The 16643-nt window shown below is 53.1% G+C and overlaps 1 protein-coding gene and 1 pseudogene across 1 annotated transcript; both read left to right on the top strand.

Moving 5' to 3' along the window:
- The first annotated feature begins 1077 nt into the window (after window positions 1-1077).
- On the top strand, window positions 1078-1916 carry LOC140857786 (pathogenesis-related protein 1-like). Its single transcript, XM_073256976.1, has 2 exons — window positions 1078-1321; window positions 1417-1916. The coding sequence occupies exons 1-2, from the start codon at window positions 1138-1140 to the stop codon at window positions 1710-1712; spliced, it is 480 nt and encodes a 159-aa protein (XP_073113077.1). The 5' UTR covers window positions 1078-1137; the 3' UTR covers window positions 1713-1916.
- A 13790-nt stretch (window positions 1917-15706) lies between these two features.
- Window positions 15707-16313, top strand: LOC105045612 (pathogenesis-related protein 1-like; annotated as a pseudogene).
- The last annotated feature ends 330 nt before the right edge of the window (window positions 16314-16643 follow it).

The following is a 16643-nucleotide window of genomic DNA, read 5'->3' on the forward strand; positions in this document are numbered from 1 at the left end:
TGTAAAATAGCTATTAATGCCAAGGAATAAGAATAAAATTTTGAATTACTTGAAATTAAACAAAAAATAACTTTCAATTTGAGGGGTGGACCTCCTTTTCCCTTGCCCTGTTCGGTTGGTTTTATGAAAAGGAGATGGGAGGACCCTTTTTATCTATTAATGGACTTACTTTCAACAAATTTATGGTATAATTCATGAAACATGAAACGGAGATTGAATCAAGATATGCCTTGCTAGCATTATGTTGATATGACGAAAGTCTCGTAGCTACTTTCATCTCTCCATCATTAAGGATAATTCAAGATCATTCCCACCTACCAAAAATGGTCCACTACACTATTGAAATGCACAGTGTGACCACGAGGATGGACTGCATACGTTATTGGATCAATCTGAATGCTCTCCAATTTGGAGTTGAATTCGAGAGATTCTGTTCTAAATCACAAACCTTTCATGATTGAGTGGAACCCAACATCACTGTATTGCAGGACAGATGAACTCCATTCTATCAGGAGCCCTTGATAATAACAAAAAAGAAAAAAATCAGGAGCCCTTGTTAATATCTAAATGCTCCTTACTTAAAACAGGTTCTCCCCAATCCAACCCCAAACCAGAGAGATCCCGGCTTAATTTTATTGAACATAAGCAACAACTCCTAGTATACATAGCTAGTTGGCTGGTTGGTAATAGTACCAAACTACACACGGAGAAAATAATGGACATAGAAAAGTGCTCCAAGTCTTGACTTTGATCAGAGCCTAGCAAGTATCAAGTTGTGATCCTTTGTGAACACTCGCCTTTAGAAGTCCAAGTCCGCATGCCTTCCGCTTTTTCCCGGTTCATACATACCTTATCCGATCCTATTTCCTATTTCTTCGCAACTTGTATTTTTCCTACCCTACTCCGAATAACAAACACGATGTCACTCACCTAACCTCATCCACTTGATGTAATCAGTCAAAATATTGTGCAAAGATCGCCGTCCAAGTTTGAATGTACACATGCACCTTGATAAACCCACCTACTCTCCAAAGGCCGTCTATAAATACTGGCATTCTCACCACCATCGCCCTCAAGCCATTAGCCACTGCACAATAGAAATAAGTAGCCAAGCCATATATATCAATCCTAGAAAACATGAGTTCCTCTGGTTGGAGCTGCGAGATCGAGTCCCCAGTCCCCGCTGCCAGGCTATTCAAGGCTGCAGTCCTCGACTGGCACAACCTGGCCCCTAAGCTTGTCCCCGAGATCGTCGTGAGTGCCGCCAGCATTGAAGGTGATGGTGGTGTGGGTAGCATGAGGCAATTCCAATTCTCCTCAGGTTTTAGACTCAAACACGCGATATTTTCCTATCTTTCTATGTACATATATCTAGTACTACTTGTTAATGTTAACCTTGCGGTCCTACTTGTGTAGCAATGCCTTTTAGCTATGCCAAGGAGCGCCTAGACTTTGTGGACCATGACAAGTTGGAATGCAAGCAAAGCCTTGTCGAAGGTGGCGATATCGGGACCAAGATCGAGTCGGCATCATCACATTTCAAGTTCGAGCCGACCAGCAATGGAGGTTGTGTGTGCAAGGTGGTTGCAAGCTATAAGCTTTTACCTGGAGTTGAGGTCAAGGACGAGATAACAAAGGCAAAGGAGACTATGATGGGGATCTTCAAGGCTGCTGAAGCCTACCTCCTGGCCAACCCTACCGCTTATGCCTAATGATAACGGCAATAATACATTAATAAATTTGATGTTGAAGTGCATAATAAGGGTGATTCAGTGTTGGAGAGTCGGTGAGACTGTGTTTGGTTTGATGTCCTTTTAGCTATCTACCAAGAATATTGAGCTTGCCATTAGGGTTGATAAACTCCCTGTTCACAATAAAGAAGTCCAAACGAATGGCGTTAAATTTTTTCTTGATAATTTCTCTAGATGCTTTGTCTCAACATGGTCATGCAATTGGGAAAACAACAACAGAAATGGGACAATTAGTGGGAACTGACATATAGACATCTAGCCCAACCCAACTTGAACCCTAATAATCTAATCTGGACTATTGAGCCCTTGGTTCAGGACATTCTTGTCTGGCCGAGAGGCCAGATTCCTTTCACGTCAAAAGTTGCAACCTGCAATATATTGGGAAATGATATACAGTATACCCTACAACATGATTGTGTCATTTCGGACATTTTCTTTTTCATTTTTTTTTTCGGGGCCTTCAATGTAATATGATTGACAATTTTTAGAACTGTCAAAGTTACTGAATGCAAAAATTAAAGCCTCAGCTGTCGGAGCAGGCCAATTATTGCATGGTAAATAGCTCCATCAACTCTTCTGGAGAATGACTCTTTAGATATCTTATTTTATTTATGATACACTGATAGCAAAGCAGCAGTTGCGCTGGGCTCTCTTGCGAGGGTGAAGCAGCTGGAGGCAATTTTGGGCCTCACCCAAACCATTGAAGGCTAGGCCAGACTTGATAGAGCTTGCACTTAATCTAGTAGCATGAGCCAGACTAGGCTCAATCCACAGTGCTAGCTCACACTAGCCCAAGTACTTCTCTATGCACGTCAAACTCTGATTCCTACCTGAGAGTAGTTAAGGACAAACAATTAGTTGCTAAAATTATTTTTTCCATCAGTTTTGTTAAAATAGCTTACAAATCATATGAACTTTCTGAGAAAAAATTGTGACATCTAAATTTATCAGCATGCCATGTGTCAGAATACATCATACGCAGAACTTTACACATGACATGCGACATGCGACATGCGTGCCAACACTTACATTGCCCATGTCCGGATGGGCTGTGTTCAGATTAGGGCTCCATGATCTTTGAGTGGGCCTTTGCCGGCCCAGCCCGACATGTGAGTTGAAGAAGGAGAAAACTGCTTTGCTTGTAGGCCAAAAATGTCCGTAATTCATCTGAGCCTATAAAAAGATGTTTCATAGGGCGAGAGGAGAGAGAGAGAGAGAGAGAGAGAGAGAGAGAGAGAGAGAGTTTTAGGTAAAATTTTTCTTATGATGTAAGTAGTCTCCTCTTTGAACTCTCCTATCTTGTATAGGCCAATGCTATGTGTTATATTTTTCTCAGGAAGTAATAAAACAGGGGCCGGCGATCCTCTGACAAAGAAAATCTTTAAAAGAAAATTCTTTGTGCATCGCCGGCGATGCAGAAAATCCAACATGGAGTGCACCGTCTTGTTCGATTGGTCTATGTAGTCACCGCTTTCTAATGGTATTTAATGCCTACAGTTCTTCTTTTTCTTTTAAAAATTTTAAATAACGAAAATATCTCTATTCTTTGAAAAAAATTATAACATTCTGTGGTATATTATGATATCCTGTGTTATATAATTATGACATCTTGTGCAAAAAAAATTATGACATCCGATGGTATATTATGATATTCTATAACATATTATGTCTTTGTGTGCATAGGAAGTGTTAGTGCAAAAATCCGCTTGCGCCGGAGAAGCTGGAGTCGGGGAAGCCGCGGTCGCCGTCGGGACCTGCAAGGGAAGTCTAAACCGGAGGTGGGGTTGCTCCGGTAAGACCCTCCGACGCTCAAGTCAGTTTTCTACCTCAACAAGAATGGAGTGCTCGAACGGAGAATTTAGCAGAGTTTTGAGATAAGGAAGAATGAGCTTAAAGAATAACGTATCTGGGTCTCCCTTTTATAGGAGGAGGAGGCAACGGATTGATGGCGACGTTTGTAACCGCCTGGTAGTGGGCCGCCCATGGTCAGGGGAATTGATTACGAAAGACGGTGGAGCAGACACGTGGCCATCACCGCGGCCCGCCACGTGGAATCTGTTATGAGGGGTGGAGCAGCGTCCGTTGTCGTGACTTGCCAGCGGATAGGAGAATCGCATGGTATCCGTCGCAGGAGGTGGAGCAGGTTCGTGGCCGTTATTGTGGCCTGCCAGGGGATAGTGGAGCTGTGCGGAATCCGCCACAGGAAGTGGAGCAGGGTGGCGATGGTTACTGCGGCCTGTCAGGGAATGATGGAACTGCGCGGAGTCCGCCACAGGAAGTGGAGCAGGGTCGTGATCATTTTGGTGGCCTGTCAGGGGGCGTGGATCTGTCGATTGAAGCTCGACAGCGGCCGGAGCCCAGTTTCTGTTGAGGTCCGGGAGAGGTCCTCCTGGCGGTTGGGGTCGTGGGTGGAGCCCTACTCCCGGGGGAGTCCGGGCGGAATCCTCTCGGAGCCGAAGTTGCGGGCGGAACCCGGCTCTCGTAGGAGTCCGGGCGGAGTCTGCTTGCGGCTGTAGTCGTTGGCGTCGGAGATGAAGCTCGGCTCCCTTAAGAGCACGGGCGAAGTCCTCCTGCAATTTAAAATTAAAGGCGAAGTCCGGCTCTCGTAGGAGTCCGGATGGAGCTTACCAGCAGTTGAAACTGAGGGCGGAGCCCGGCTCCCGTAGGAGTCCGGGCGGAGCTGTGCTGCTGTCGTCGGTGGGGCCCGGCTCCCGTAGGAGTCCGGGCGGAGCTGCACTTGCTGTCGACGGTGGAGCCCGGCTCCCGTAGGAGTCCGGGCGGAGCTGCACTTGCTGTCGGCGGTGGAGCCCGGCTCCCGTAGGAGTCCGGGCGGAGCTGCACTGCAATCAAAGTTAAGGGTGAAGTCCGGCTCTGGTAGGAGTCCGGATGGAGCTTACCATCAGTTGATACTGAGAGCGGAGCCCGGCTCCCGTAGGAGTCCGGGCGGAGCTGTTCTGATGTTGGCGATGGAGCCCGGCTCCCGTAGGAGTCCGGGCGGAGCTGCGCTGATATCGTCGGTGGGGCCCGGCTCCCGTAGGAGTCCGGGCGGAGCTGCACTTGCTGTCGGCGGTGGAGCCCGGCTCCCGTAGGAGTCCGGGCGGAGCTGCACTTGCTGTCGACGGTGGAGCCCGGCTCCCGTAGGAGTCCGGGCGGAGCTGCACTTGCTGTCGGCGGTGGAGCCCGGCTCCCGTAGGAGTCCGGGCGGAGCTGCGCAGATGTCGATTCCATTGAGGGTTCCGGCTGTGGGTATTTTATACCCAACACCAGTCCCCCTACATCCGAGTTTTGAATTTCAAACGAAGGAAGTACACAGAGGTACAGCCAGAACCGTCCCTTCGAATCCCGCGCCCTGCCGCTCCCAGATATTTTGGCATTAAATGAGCGCGTGCCGGAGTCTTTTCGAATTGGGGCGGTACGAGGGGATGCTTCGAAGACCCCGCAGGTACGCTGGCCTAGGTACGGTGCAATTATGACCCTGCCAACTGCCAGCCGCCTTTAGCCGTCTGCCACGGGGAGTGGGACACGCGTCGGACGCGGACTGGCCTGGGGGGATTCGAGATCATTATGGCGCCGGATCCCAGGGTCTATTTAAACCCGTCCTCCCCTCTTCAGGCGTCCCACTCCGTTTCTGATTTCTTGCTGGCGCCTGTCATCTCCCCGAGGGTCTGCTCTAGCGAACGCCCTCTCGAGCCGTAGGCGCCTTCCGTTTCTCGCTCCCCAGGCCCTCAGAGCAAGATAGGTTAGTGCCAACCTTCTTCTTCTTACCGCCTAGGGGCTTCTCCTCTTTTCATTTCTTTTGTGTCTTCTTCTGAGTTGACCTTCGGCGTCTCGTTCCCTTCTCGGTCTGCCTTTCTAGGGCCCTTTAGGTTCTCCCCGCAAAAAAAAATGTCTTCCGACTCTTCTGCCCCCGTAAGTTCTGGGAGTTCTTCTGCTTCAAACCCCCAGGCCCCCGTTTCTGCAGACGAACCCGCGTTCGGGGCAGGGCCTCGCCCGGTTTTCGCACCGGGTGCCATTCCATGTTCGTCGACTCCGGACGAACTCCTCCTGATAAGGGCTCGGTATGGGGTTCCTTCGGAGTACGACCTGGAGCTTCCTGGCCCCTCTGACCGGGCCAGCGCTCCCCCTCCTGGTCGCTTTTGTTTGTACCAGGAGGCATTCCGTGCCGGACTCCGGCTTCCGCTTCCTGTCTTTGTTGCCGCCTTCTTTCGTTTCTTAGACATTTCTCTCGCCTCTGTCGCCCCGAATTCCTTTAGATTTTTGATAGGGTTTCTCTCTCTCTGCCATATAGCCGAGGTCCAGCCATCCCTCTCCCTGTTCAGACATTTCTACACCATCAAACACCATCCTTCAGCGAAGGACTGGTGGTACTTCTCCCCCCAGTTCGGTAAGAAGGGGTTGCTGAAGGGCGCCCCTTCTTCGATTCACAACTGGAAGAGGAAATTTCTCTTTGTCTACTGCCCGACCCTGGAACTAGGTCTGCCCCCTTGGGGTCTCTGAGGGATTCCGTCCGTCGGGCTCCCAGCCTAGGAGAGGACGACCTCCAGGCTGCCCAGAAGCTTCTGAGTTATCCCGCTCCTTCCCTTCCTAACCTTCTGAGGGAGCAGCTTCTTTTCAACATCGGCTTGAGCCCTCAGGATCCAGCAAGTATTTATCTTTCCTTTTCTTGCCTTCTTCTTCTCTCTCTTTCTCTTTTTTTTTTTTTTTTTTGACTCTGGACTGATCGGTGCTGCTTCTTCTTTCTTCTTTTCTTCTCCTATTTTATGTTGTTTTTTGTTTTTTTTTTTTTTTTAGCAATGGACGTCGAAGCCACGCGGATGCTCGCCAAGGCTATGAGAGCCCAGAAGAGGAAGGGCGCGACGACCTCCGGTTCGGCGAAGAGGGCCAGGGTGGAGGAGACGAGCCTGGCCGCGCCCATCCAGGCGACCCCGGCCATCGACATTCCTTCGGATGCCGAGCCAGCGGCCCCCCGGGCTTCCCCAAGGAGCCCGCCGACTGGGGTCCCCGTTCCGGAGGTTCGCCCCACGGAGGCGCCTGCCGCGGGGAGGAGGAGGAAATCGGTGGCCCGCAGGGTGAGCAGCCACCGAGCCGCTGCAGACGAGTCCGTCTGCTCCGAGGAGGGATCGGAGAACCCCTTCAACGACAAGGCTCTGATCCGGCGGCTGCTCGATGGTTGCATTCTGTCCGACGTCGTGGAGAGGATCGATCGCGCCGATCCCGAGCAGCGGGCCTGGGACACTTTGGGGTCCTTTCTTGAGGTAAGCGGATTTTTACTTGCACAGTTGCTCGGTCTTTGTTGTAATTCTCTATCTGTCCTTGCAGATCGGGCACCAGCTCTTCGCCTATGTCGAGGCGTCGGGCCGCATGAGAAGGGACCTTCTTCGGGCGGAGGAGCGCTGCCAAGACGAGGCTGCTCGTCTTCAAGCGAAGACGGCCGAGGTGGCCGCCCTCCGGGAGGCCCTGGAGAGAGAGAGACAAGACCGGGAAGAGGAAAGACGAGCCCAGGAGGAGGAGAGACGAAGCTTGGAGGAGTCGGCAAGGAAGGCGGAGGCCGAGGTCGCCCATCTGGCCGAGCAAACTCCGGTTCTGGTCTCGGAGGCCAGGACCCTTGCGGTGGAGGAGTTCAAGGCTTCCGCGGAGATGAGGGAGCTGAACGTCCAGTTCGGTCTGGAGGCGTTTACCAAGGGGTTCGAGCTCTGTTGAGAGAGGGTGGCCAGTAGATACCCCGACCTTGATCTCGGCTTTTTGGAGGAGTCTGACGACGAGGCCGCCCCTTCGTCCGCCGCTACCGCAGTCGCACCCCCCGCGCCGAGCTCTCCACCCCCTGCCCCCGAGGTCTGAGACCTCCGATCTTGTATCTTTCTTTTGTCGTCATATTTCTTTTCCGCTTGTCTTCAAAATTAATCAATAAAGTCGAACGTCTTATTGTGGATGGCCTTTCCTTCCCCCTGCTCCTTCTTTTTTGCCTTTCTCCTTGTAATGAGTTGGTCTTTGACGTTTGCTTCTTCCGATGGCAGTGTCCTGCCGAAGCACTCCCCTTGCCCCTGGGGGTCCCGCTGAAGTCAACTATCCAACGGCTAAAAAAGGAGGTCCTCCACCTGACGAAGAAGTTGAAAAAGTCGGAGGACGAGCTCCGCAAGTCGAAAAAATGCTATTCCGAGGCCGCCGCTGAGGCCGCCCACTTCAGGAGTCTCCAAGTGAAGGCAATCATGGACTACAACCGGAGGAAGGCGAACTTCACAAAGGAGCTCGAGGAATGCACGAAGAGCGCCAGCGACCAAACTTGGGCTCAAGAAGCCAGGATCAGCGCCCTTAAGGTGGAGCTGTCAGCTGCGAAGAGGAGGATCGGCCAGCTGAAAGGGAACTCATCCCGGCTCACGGTGCGGGATGAGCAGATATGGTCACAAAAGGTCTCCGACCTCCAGAAGCAGCTTCAAGATGCTGAGATGAGCCACGATGTGCAGCGGGCCAGCTGGCGCCGGCAGGTACAAGAGTATAAAGGGAGATTCCGTCAAGCGGCGGACGAGGTCGTTCGTCTCCAGAGGCAGTTGGTTACTAGGGTGCAGCTTGCCAACGCCCAAGATGCCGAAGAGCTCCTAGCCCTGAGGGGCACTGTCGAGGGAATTTCTGTCTCCCTTGGGGAGAAGACAGCCGAGCTTCAACAAGTGAGCATCCAACTGGCGCTTGAGCGGAGGGCCGTCGCGGACGCAGAGGTGGAGTCCGAAGTTCTGCGGAAGCAGCGTCGAGAAGCGAAGGCTGAAAGTCGGCGACTTCGTCAGGCACTCCAGGATACGCTGCGGAAGAAGGAAGAACTAGAAGAAGAGTGGAGAGCCTGAGGCAGTCCTGGTCGAGAGATGGAAGTGATAACCCTAGGTCGGAGGGAGCAGGGCCTCCTTAGAGTTCTTTTGTCTTCATGTAATCACCCCCTTGTTTTTTGTCGTTTTGCTCTTCTTTCCCTGGCCGTCCTGCCCTGTAGTATGCATATGGGAAATGGAAAAAGGTGCTTTGCGTTACCTCGTCCACGCATAACATGATGTTGTCGTCTGTTGACCTTCTCCTGTCGTTCGACTTGTCGTCGTGGGGGGAGGCTCTTCCCTTCCATCCGTCCTTGTCGTGTGGTCGGGTCTCGCCGCCATTATTAACCCCTGCTGCAGGAGTGGCTGACGGAGCCTGGCTTCCGTGGGAGTCCGGGCGAAGTCTTCCTTGTCGTAGGAACCCGATTCCCGTAGGAGTCCGGGTGAAGCCTTCTTTGCGGCGGGACCCGGCTCCCGTAGGAGTCCGGGTGAAGTCTTCCTCATCGCAGGAACCCGGCTCTCGTAGGAGTCTGGGTGAAGCCTCCTTTGGCGTAGAAACCCGGTTCTCGTAGGAGTCCGGGCGAAGCCTTCTTTGCGGCGGGACCCGGCTCCCGTAGGAGTCCGGGTGGAGTCTCCCTTGTCGTAGGAACCCGGCTCCCGTAGGAGTCCGGGTGAAGCCTTCTTTGGCGTAGAAACCCGGCTCCCGTAGGAGTCCGGGTGAAATCCTTTTGGCGGTGGAGCCCGGCTCTCGTAGGGGTCCGGGTGAAGTCTTCTTTGGCATAGGGACCCGGCTCCCGTAGGAGTCCGGGTGAAGTCTCTTTGGCGGTGGAACCTGGCTCCCATAGGAGTCCGGGTGAAGTCTTCTTGGCGGCGGAACCTGGCTCCCGTAGGAGTCCGGGTGAAGTCTTCTTGGCGGCGGAACCCGGCTCCCGTAGGAGTCCGGGTGAAGTCTTCTTTGGCGTAGGGACCCGGCTCCCGTAGGAGTCCGGGCTTTCCATTTTGCTCATGTCAGGATGAGGTTCTCCTCCTGTTCCTGATAGGGCTGTGGGGGCACATTAGGGCATTGCAAGGCCTCTCTCCCCATCCGATCTAAAAGAACCGGGCCTTTGACTTTGCTCAAGTTAGGGCGAGGTTCTTCTCCTGTCCCTAACAGGGCTGTGGGGGCACATTAGGGCGTTGTAAGGCCTCTCCCCCCGTCCGATCTAAAAGAATCGGGCCTTTGACTTTGCTCAAGTTAGGGCGAGGTTCTCCTCCTGTCCCTAACAGGGCTGTGGGGGCACATTAGGACGTTGCAAGGCCTCTCCCCCCATCCAGTCTAAAAGAATCGGGCCTTTGACTCTGCTCAAGTTAGGGCGAGGTTCTCCTCCTGTCCCTAACAGGGCTGTGGGGGCACATTAGGGCATTGCAAGGCCTCTCCCCCCATCCGGTCTAAAAGAATTGGGCCTTTGACTTTGCTCAAGTTAGGGCGAGGTTCTCCTCCTGTCCCTAACAGGGCTGTGGGGGCACATTAGGGTGTTGTAAGGCCTCTCCCCCGTCTGGTCTAAAAGAACCGGGCCTTTGACTTTGCTCAAGTTAGGGCGAGGTTCTCCTCCTGTCCCTAACAGGGCTGTGGGGGCACATTAGGGCGTTGCAAGGCCTCTCCCCCCATCCGGTCTAAAAGAACCGGGCCTTTGACTTTGCTCATGTCAGGACGAGGTCCTCCTCCTGTTCCCGACATGGCCGTTGTTTTTGGAGGGGTCATATTCAGTCATAATACATTCATGTTAAGTAGGAGGTAAGTAGGAGGGGCACGTTAGCTAGAAAGAAGAGTAGATTCAAAATGAAATAGTAAGTGATATATTTATAGTTCTCCCGCTCCTCCTTGAGGCCCTCCGGCGATGGAGTCGATGGTCCCGATAGGAGGCCGGTCCCCGGGCTGCTCTTCCCTTTTCTGCAGTTCGGGCGGTGGGAGGGCTCTTGGCCGGTCTCCCCTACCCTCAGGCCTGCGGTGGATGAACCTGTCGAGTCGACCTCGCCGGATGAGCTCCTCGATCTCGTCTTGGAGCTGGATGCATTCTTCGGTGTCGTGGCCGTGGTCGCGGTGGTAGAGGTAGAACTTGTTGGGGTTGCGCTTCCCGGGATGCGTGCGCATCCTCTCTGGCCTAGGGAGCTGCTCCCTGACCTCCATCAGCACCTGGGCCCTCGAGGCATTGAGGGGGGCGTAGTTGCGGAATTTCTCTGGCGGGGAACCCCGCCGAAACCTGTTGTCCGGGCTTCTCTGCCTGCGCACCCTGGGGGGAGTATGGGCGCGCTTATGTCCAGGAGGGGATCGGGAGCGAGGCCGGGCTTCCTTTGGCCTCTTCTCGACTGCGGGCTTACCAGAATCTCCCGCCTGACGCTCCCTCGCAGTCTCTTCGTCCTTCATTTTGAAGGCCTCTTCCGCTCGGGCGTATCCTTCAGCCCAAGCCAGTAGATCAGCAAATCCCTGGGGTACTTCTTCTTCAGGGAGTACAAGAGGTCATTCTTCTGAAGGCCACCCTTCAGGGCGGCCATGGCAACTGACTGGTCCAAGTTCCGGACCTCCAACGCCGCGATGTTGAAGCGGTTGACGTAGGCCCGGATGGACTCCCCTTCCCTCTGCTTGATGTTGATGAGGGACTCCGAACCTTTCCGGGGACGCCGACTGCTGACAAAATGGGCCACGAATTGGCGGCTCATTTGATCGAAGGAGAATATGGTACCCGGCTTCAGAGCCGAGTACCAGTTCCTTGCTGCTCCCTTCAAAGTAGATGGGAAAGCCCGGCACAAGATGGCGTCGGGAGCACCATGAAGCAGCATCATCGTCTGGAAGGCCTCCAGATGGTCCACCGGGTCCGACGTCCCGTCGTAGCTTTCAAACTGGGGGAGCTTGAAATTCGGCGGGATCGGTTCCTGCATAATCATTTGGGAGAAGGGAGGGTCAGTGCAGATATCCTCACCATAAACGGGAGGCGCATGGCGGAGTTCTTCGATCCGCCGGTTCATCTCCTGGAGCCTCCGGTCCAGGAAGTCCTCTCGACTCCGAGTCTCGAGGGTCCTTTGGCAGAACGGGGGCAGGGATCTCCCAGGGGTGGAGTCGTGGTCCGATTGAGGGCTCTCTACCCTCAGATTCGCCTTCCCAAGAAGGACGGGGGGGCTGGCCTAGGTGGCCCGCCCCACCGCCGGGTTCTGGCATTCCGGAGATGCCCCCTCCGGATGCGCCGACGCCTGCGGCTGCTGCTGCTGCTGTATTGCTTGTACGGCCTCGACGAGGCCTTTGACCTGCTGCGCCAGCAAGTCAAACTGCTCCGCGCCGATCGCCGCCGCCGGAGGGGGAGGAGGAGGAGGCTGAGAAACGGGAGGGGAGGCCGGAGCCTGAGATCTGGCCGCGGAGGCCGTGGACCGCCGGGTGGACGCCTTGCGCGGAGGCATCGAGTGTCGATCTCGCGGGGGAGGATTAGGAGTGGATGACGGAGAGATGGCCGGAAGCAGGTCCGTTGAGCGCTCCTTCAAGAACAAGGGTGCTGCGAAGACAGGCCCCTTCCTCTAGCGCCAGCCCTGTTGGTGCAAAAATCCGCTTGCGCCGGAGAAGCTGGAGTCGGGGAAGCCGCGATCGCCGCCGGGACCTGCAAGAGAAGTCTAAACCGGAGGTGGGATTGCTCCGGCAAGACCCTCCGACGCTCAAGTCAGTTTTCTACCTCATCAAGAATGGAGTGCTCGAACGGAGAATTTAGCAGAGTTTTGAGATAAGGAAGAATGAGCTTAAAGAATAACGTATCTGGGTCTCCCTTTTATAGGAGGAGGAGGCAACGGATTGATGGCGACGTTTGTAACCGCCTGGTAGTGGGCCGCCCATGGTCAGGGAAATTGATTGTGAAAGACGGTGGAGCAGACACGTGGCCATCACCGCGGCCCGCCACGTGGAATCTGTTATGAGGGGTGGAGCAGCGTCCGTTGTCGTGACTTGCCAGCGGATAGGAGAATCGCATGGTATCCGTCGCAGGAGGTGGAGCAGGTTCGTGGCCGTTATTGTGGCCTGCCAGGGGATAGTGGAGCTGTGCGGAATCCGCCACAGGAAGTGGAGCAGGGTGGCGATGGTTACTGCGGCCTGTCAGGGAATGATGGAACTACGCGGAGTCCGCCACAGGAAGTGGAGCAGGGTCGTGGTCGTTTTGGTGGCCTGTCAGGGGGCGTGGATCTGTCGATTGAAGCTCGACAGCGGCCGGAGCCCGGTTTCTGTTGAGGTCCGGGAGAGCTCCTCCTGGCGGTTGGGGTCGTGGGTGGAGCCCTACTCCCGGGGGAGTCCGGGCGGAACCCTCTCGGAGCCGAAGTTGCGGGCGGAACCCGGCTCTCGTAGGAGTCCGGGCGGAGTCTGCTTACGGCTGTAGTCGTTGGCGTCGGAGATGAAGCTCGGCTCCCTTAAGAGCACGGGCGAAGTCCTCCTGCAATTTAAAATTAAAGGCGAAGTCCGGCTCTCGTAGGAGTCCGGATGGAGCTTACCAGCAGTTGAAACTGAGGGCGGAGCCTGGCTCCCATAGGAGTCCGGGCGGAGCTGCGCTGCTGTCGTCGGTGGGGCCCGGCTCCCGTAGGAGTCCGGGCGGAGCTGCACTTGCTGTCGGCGGTGGAGCCCGGCTCCCGTAGGAGTCCGGGCGGAGCTGCACTTGCTGTCGGCGGTGGAGCCCGGCTCCCGTAGGAGTCCGGGCGGAGCTGCACTGCAATCAAAGTTAAGGGTGAAGTCCGGCTCTGGTAGGAGTCCGGATGGAGCTTACCATCGGTTGATACTGAGAGCGGAGCCCGGCTCCCGTAGGAGTCCGGGCGGAGCTGTTCTGATGTTGGCGGTGGAGCCCGGCTCCTGTAGGAGTCCGGGCGGAGCTGCGCTGATGTCGTCGGTGGGGCCCGACTCCCGTAGGAGTCCGGGCGGAGCTGCACTTGCTGTCGGCGGTGGAGCCCGGCTCCCGTAGGAGTCCGGGCGGAGCTGCACTTGCTGTCGGCGGTGGAGCCCGGCTCCTGTAGGAGTCCGGGCGGAGCTGCGCAGATGTCGATTCCGTTGAGGGTTCCGGCTGTGGGTATTTTATACCCAACAGGAAGTTATAATTTGGTCCAGGATGTCATAATATGGAAAGAGTATTTTTGTCCGATCACTTTTCAACACGCATTTAATGTCTGCAGTTTTATTTTTTTATTTGAAAATTTTGAACGATAAAAATACCTCTATTTTTTGAAAAAAAGAGTTTTGCTTCGATGCTCCTTTAATAATTTTTTATTAATAAGGATAATTAAGTAATTTTGAACTCATGAAAAAGGGCATTCCTCTTCCTTTCAGCCGCATCCCTCGCCGGCCCCCTTTCCTAGCCACCCCTCCTCCCTCTCCACGTGTAGCGCAGCCCTTTGCGACTTCTCCTCTGCATCGGCCGCTTTTAGTCCCGCATAGACCGCCTCCCACGTTGGCCCCCTCCCCTCACTGTCTCTCCTCCTCCTCCCTCTCCTTGTGCCATTCTCTAGCCGCCACTCCTCCACATCGACCCCTCAGCCTCCTCTCCACCACGATGACCGCCTCCTATGCCGGCTTCCTCCCCTCATCCTCGCCGCCCCTCTTCCTCCTTCCTTTCCCTTGCCGCCTCTCTTCCTTCCCCTCCTCGTGCCGCCCCCTTGTTGCCTCTCCCCTGCGTCGGCTGCTCTAGCCCCATGTCAGCCACCTCCCAAGCTAGCCCCCTCCCTCGCCGCCTAGCTCTCCTCCTCCTTCTCCCTCTCCTCGTGCCATCCCCTTTCCGCCTCTCCGCCGCATCGACTGCCTCAGCCTCCTCTCTGCTTCTCCTAGCCCCATTCTATCGTCACGTCTCCACTGTATCAGCCACCTCCCATGCCGAGGCTCTCCCCTCACCGCCTCTCCTCGCACTGTCCACCTCCTCAAGCAATAATTTTTCATGATCTCCTCACACAATCCTCCTCCTCCCTCCTTCCTCTCATACAGTAATCTCCCACTCCCAGGATCTCTGAGTAGTGGCGATCCCATGATCTCCAAGTGGCTCTCCTCCTTCTCCCGCAATTCGTTCCTCACCGACCGTGATCCTTGTCCCCTGTGTCGCCACCTCTGGCAACGACCTCAGCGACCTGGGGGGTCAATTAGGAAGGGGGTGTGGATTGGCGACGGGGGTGGGTGTGTGCAAGCATGGGAGCGCCGCAACGTCTGGGATGGATGCAGGACACGGTGAAGAGGTGGTAGGAGATTAGCCATCTACTTTGACATAATTTACTGCACCAACCATGCACAACATCAGTTAAATTTACTTATTCATGGATAAATCAGTGCCATTCATCCTGATAGTTAAAAAAATTTCATAATAAAAAGATCAAAATAGCTTTTGGAGTACAGTAGCACAATCCTAAAAAAGATTATAACATACTATGCATATTATGACATCTTATGCTATATTATGACATCCTACATCCAAAAAGTTATAAATTTTATCTACAAGATATCATAATATGGATATAGGATGTCATAATTTTTTCAAAGAATAGGAATATTTCTGTTATTTAAAATTTTAAAAAAAAATTAAAACTATAGATATTAAATATATATTAAAAAATAATGACTTTGTAGATCAATGAGATAAAATAGTGTGCTCTACGTCAGATTTGTTATGCCGCCAGTGGTGCACAAAATTCTCAATCTTTAAATGGTGTGTTTTGGCCCATCAGAACGTAAAGCGGAGATGAAAGAAGCTCTTATACCGGGGAATGCTACCTCATGACAAAGCTTCCTTGAAATAGTTATGCCCGTCACAAGCTACTTTGGCCAACATAAATATTCTTTGATTATGCCTTCCTCCAAACGTTGCTAGTCACGAAAATCCTGCCTTGATGTGAGCCACCAACCTAGCTTTCTTCCTGACAGGTAAAATAATAATAATAATAATAAATAAATAAAAAACAAAAAACAAAACAAAATAAAAAAACTTACCAAGCTCGCTTCCACGCACAATCTTTCCTCCCTTCTTTGTTAGTCATAGTTCAACAAAGAACGCACGCGTACTGCATGGTTGCATACCTACCATTCCACACAAAACCTCTATATATAAAACCCTCATCCATTGCTCACAAATTCTCCATCTCAACTCCACCTACCAAAACTTACTATAAGTCCGAGAAGGAATCCGATCAACCATGAGTCCCACCAGTTGGACCCTCGAGGTGGAGTCCCAAGCCCCCGCCGCAAGGCTGTTCAAGACCTTCCTCGACTGGCACAACCTCGCTCCTAAGCTCGTCCCCAACATCGTCGCAAGTGCCGCTGGTATCCAAGGTGATGGCGGTGTTGGAAGTATCAGGCAGATCAACTTCACGTCAGGTATACTCTGATAAATTTCCTAGTCCTATATATATACATATATTTATTTCATATGTATTCCAAGTTGATGCTCACACCATGGTCCCAATATTTGTAGTAATGCCTTTTGGCTATGTGAAAGAGCGTCTGGACTTTGTGGACCATGACAAGTTTGAGTGCAAGCAGAGCCTGGTCGAAGGTGGCGATCTCGGGAAGAAGATAGAGTCGGCATCGTCCCATTTCAAGTTCGAGCCAACCAGCAAGGGAGGGTGTGTGTGCAAGGTGGTCACAACCTATAAGCCTTTCCAGGAGTAGAGATGAAGGATGAGATCACCAAGGGAAAGGAAGCAGTGACAGGGATCATCAAGGCCGCAGAGGCCTACCTCCTGGCCAACCCTAGGGCCTATGCTTAACGTGCTTGGGTTTGTTCCTGGGTGGTCTTCTAAAATAAATAACTAGATAAATAAACCAATCTGGTTTACTCATCATGAAGGGAATGCCTGCCAGCTTTCTTAAAGCTTTCAACAATGTCATCAAACTTTGATAAAAGAAACTTAAAAATAAAGTATATCTGAAAGAAAGATGGCCGTGTAATAAAGTGCCTCGTCTGTTTATTTTGTACTCAGGGACTTGCGGTTGCTTGTTTGGTAATTTATGTTGTTACTAACGATGCGAGTTACTTCTTGGCTAAGCCCCCATTTGTTTGGCCAACCAAAGCGGGGTTACAATTTTGCCCGCAAACCACGGCAGTATCTCATCAATATCCAGTATGGTATT

This window comes from Elaeis guineensis, chromosome 5 (assembly GCF_000442705.2).
Source record: "Elaeis guineensis isolate ETL-2024a chromosome 5, EG11, whole genome shotgun sequence".
Lineage (NCBI taxonomy): Eukaryota > Viridiplantae > Streptophyta > Magnoliopsida > Arecales > Arecaceae > Elaeis > Elaeis guineensis.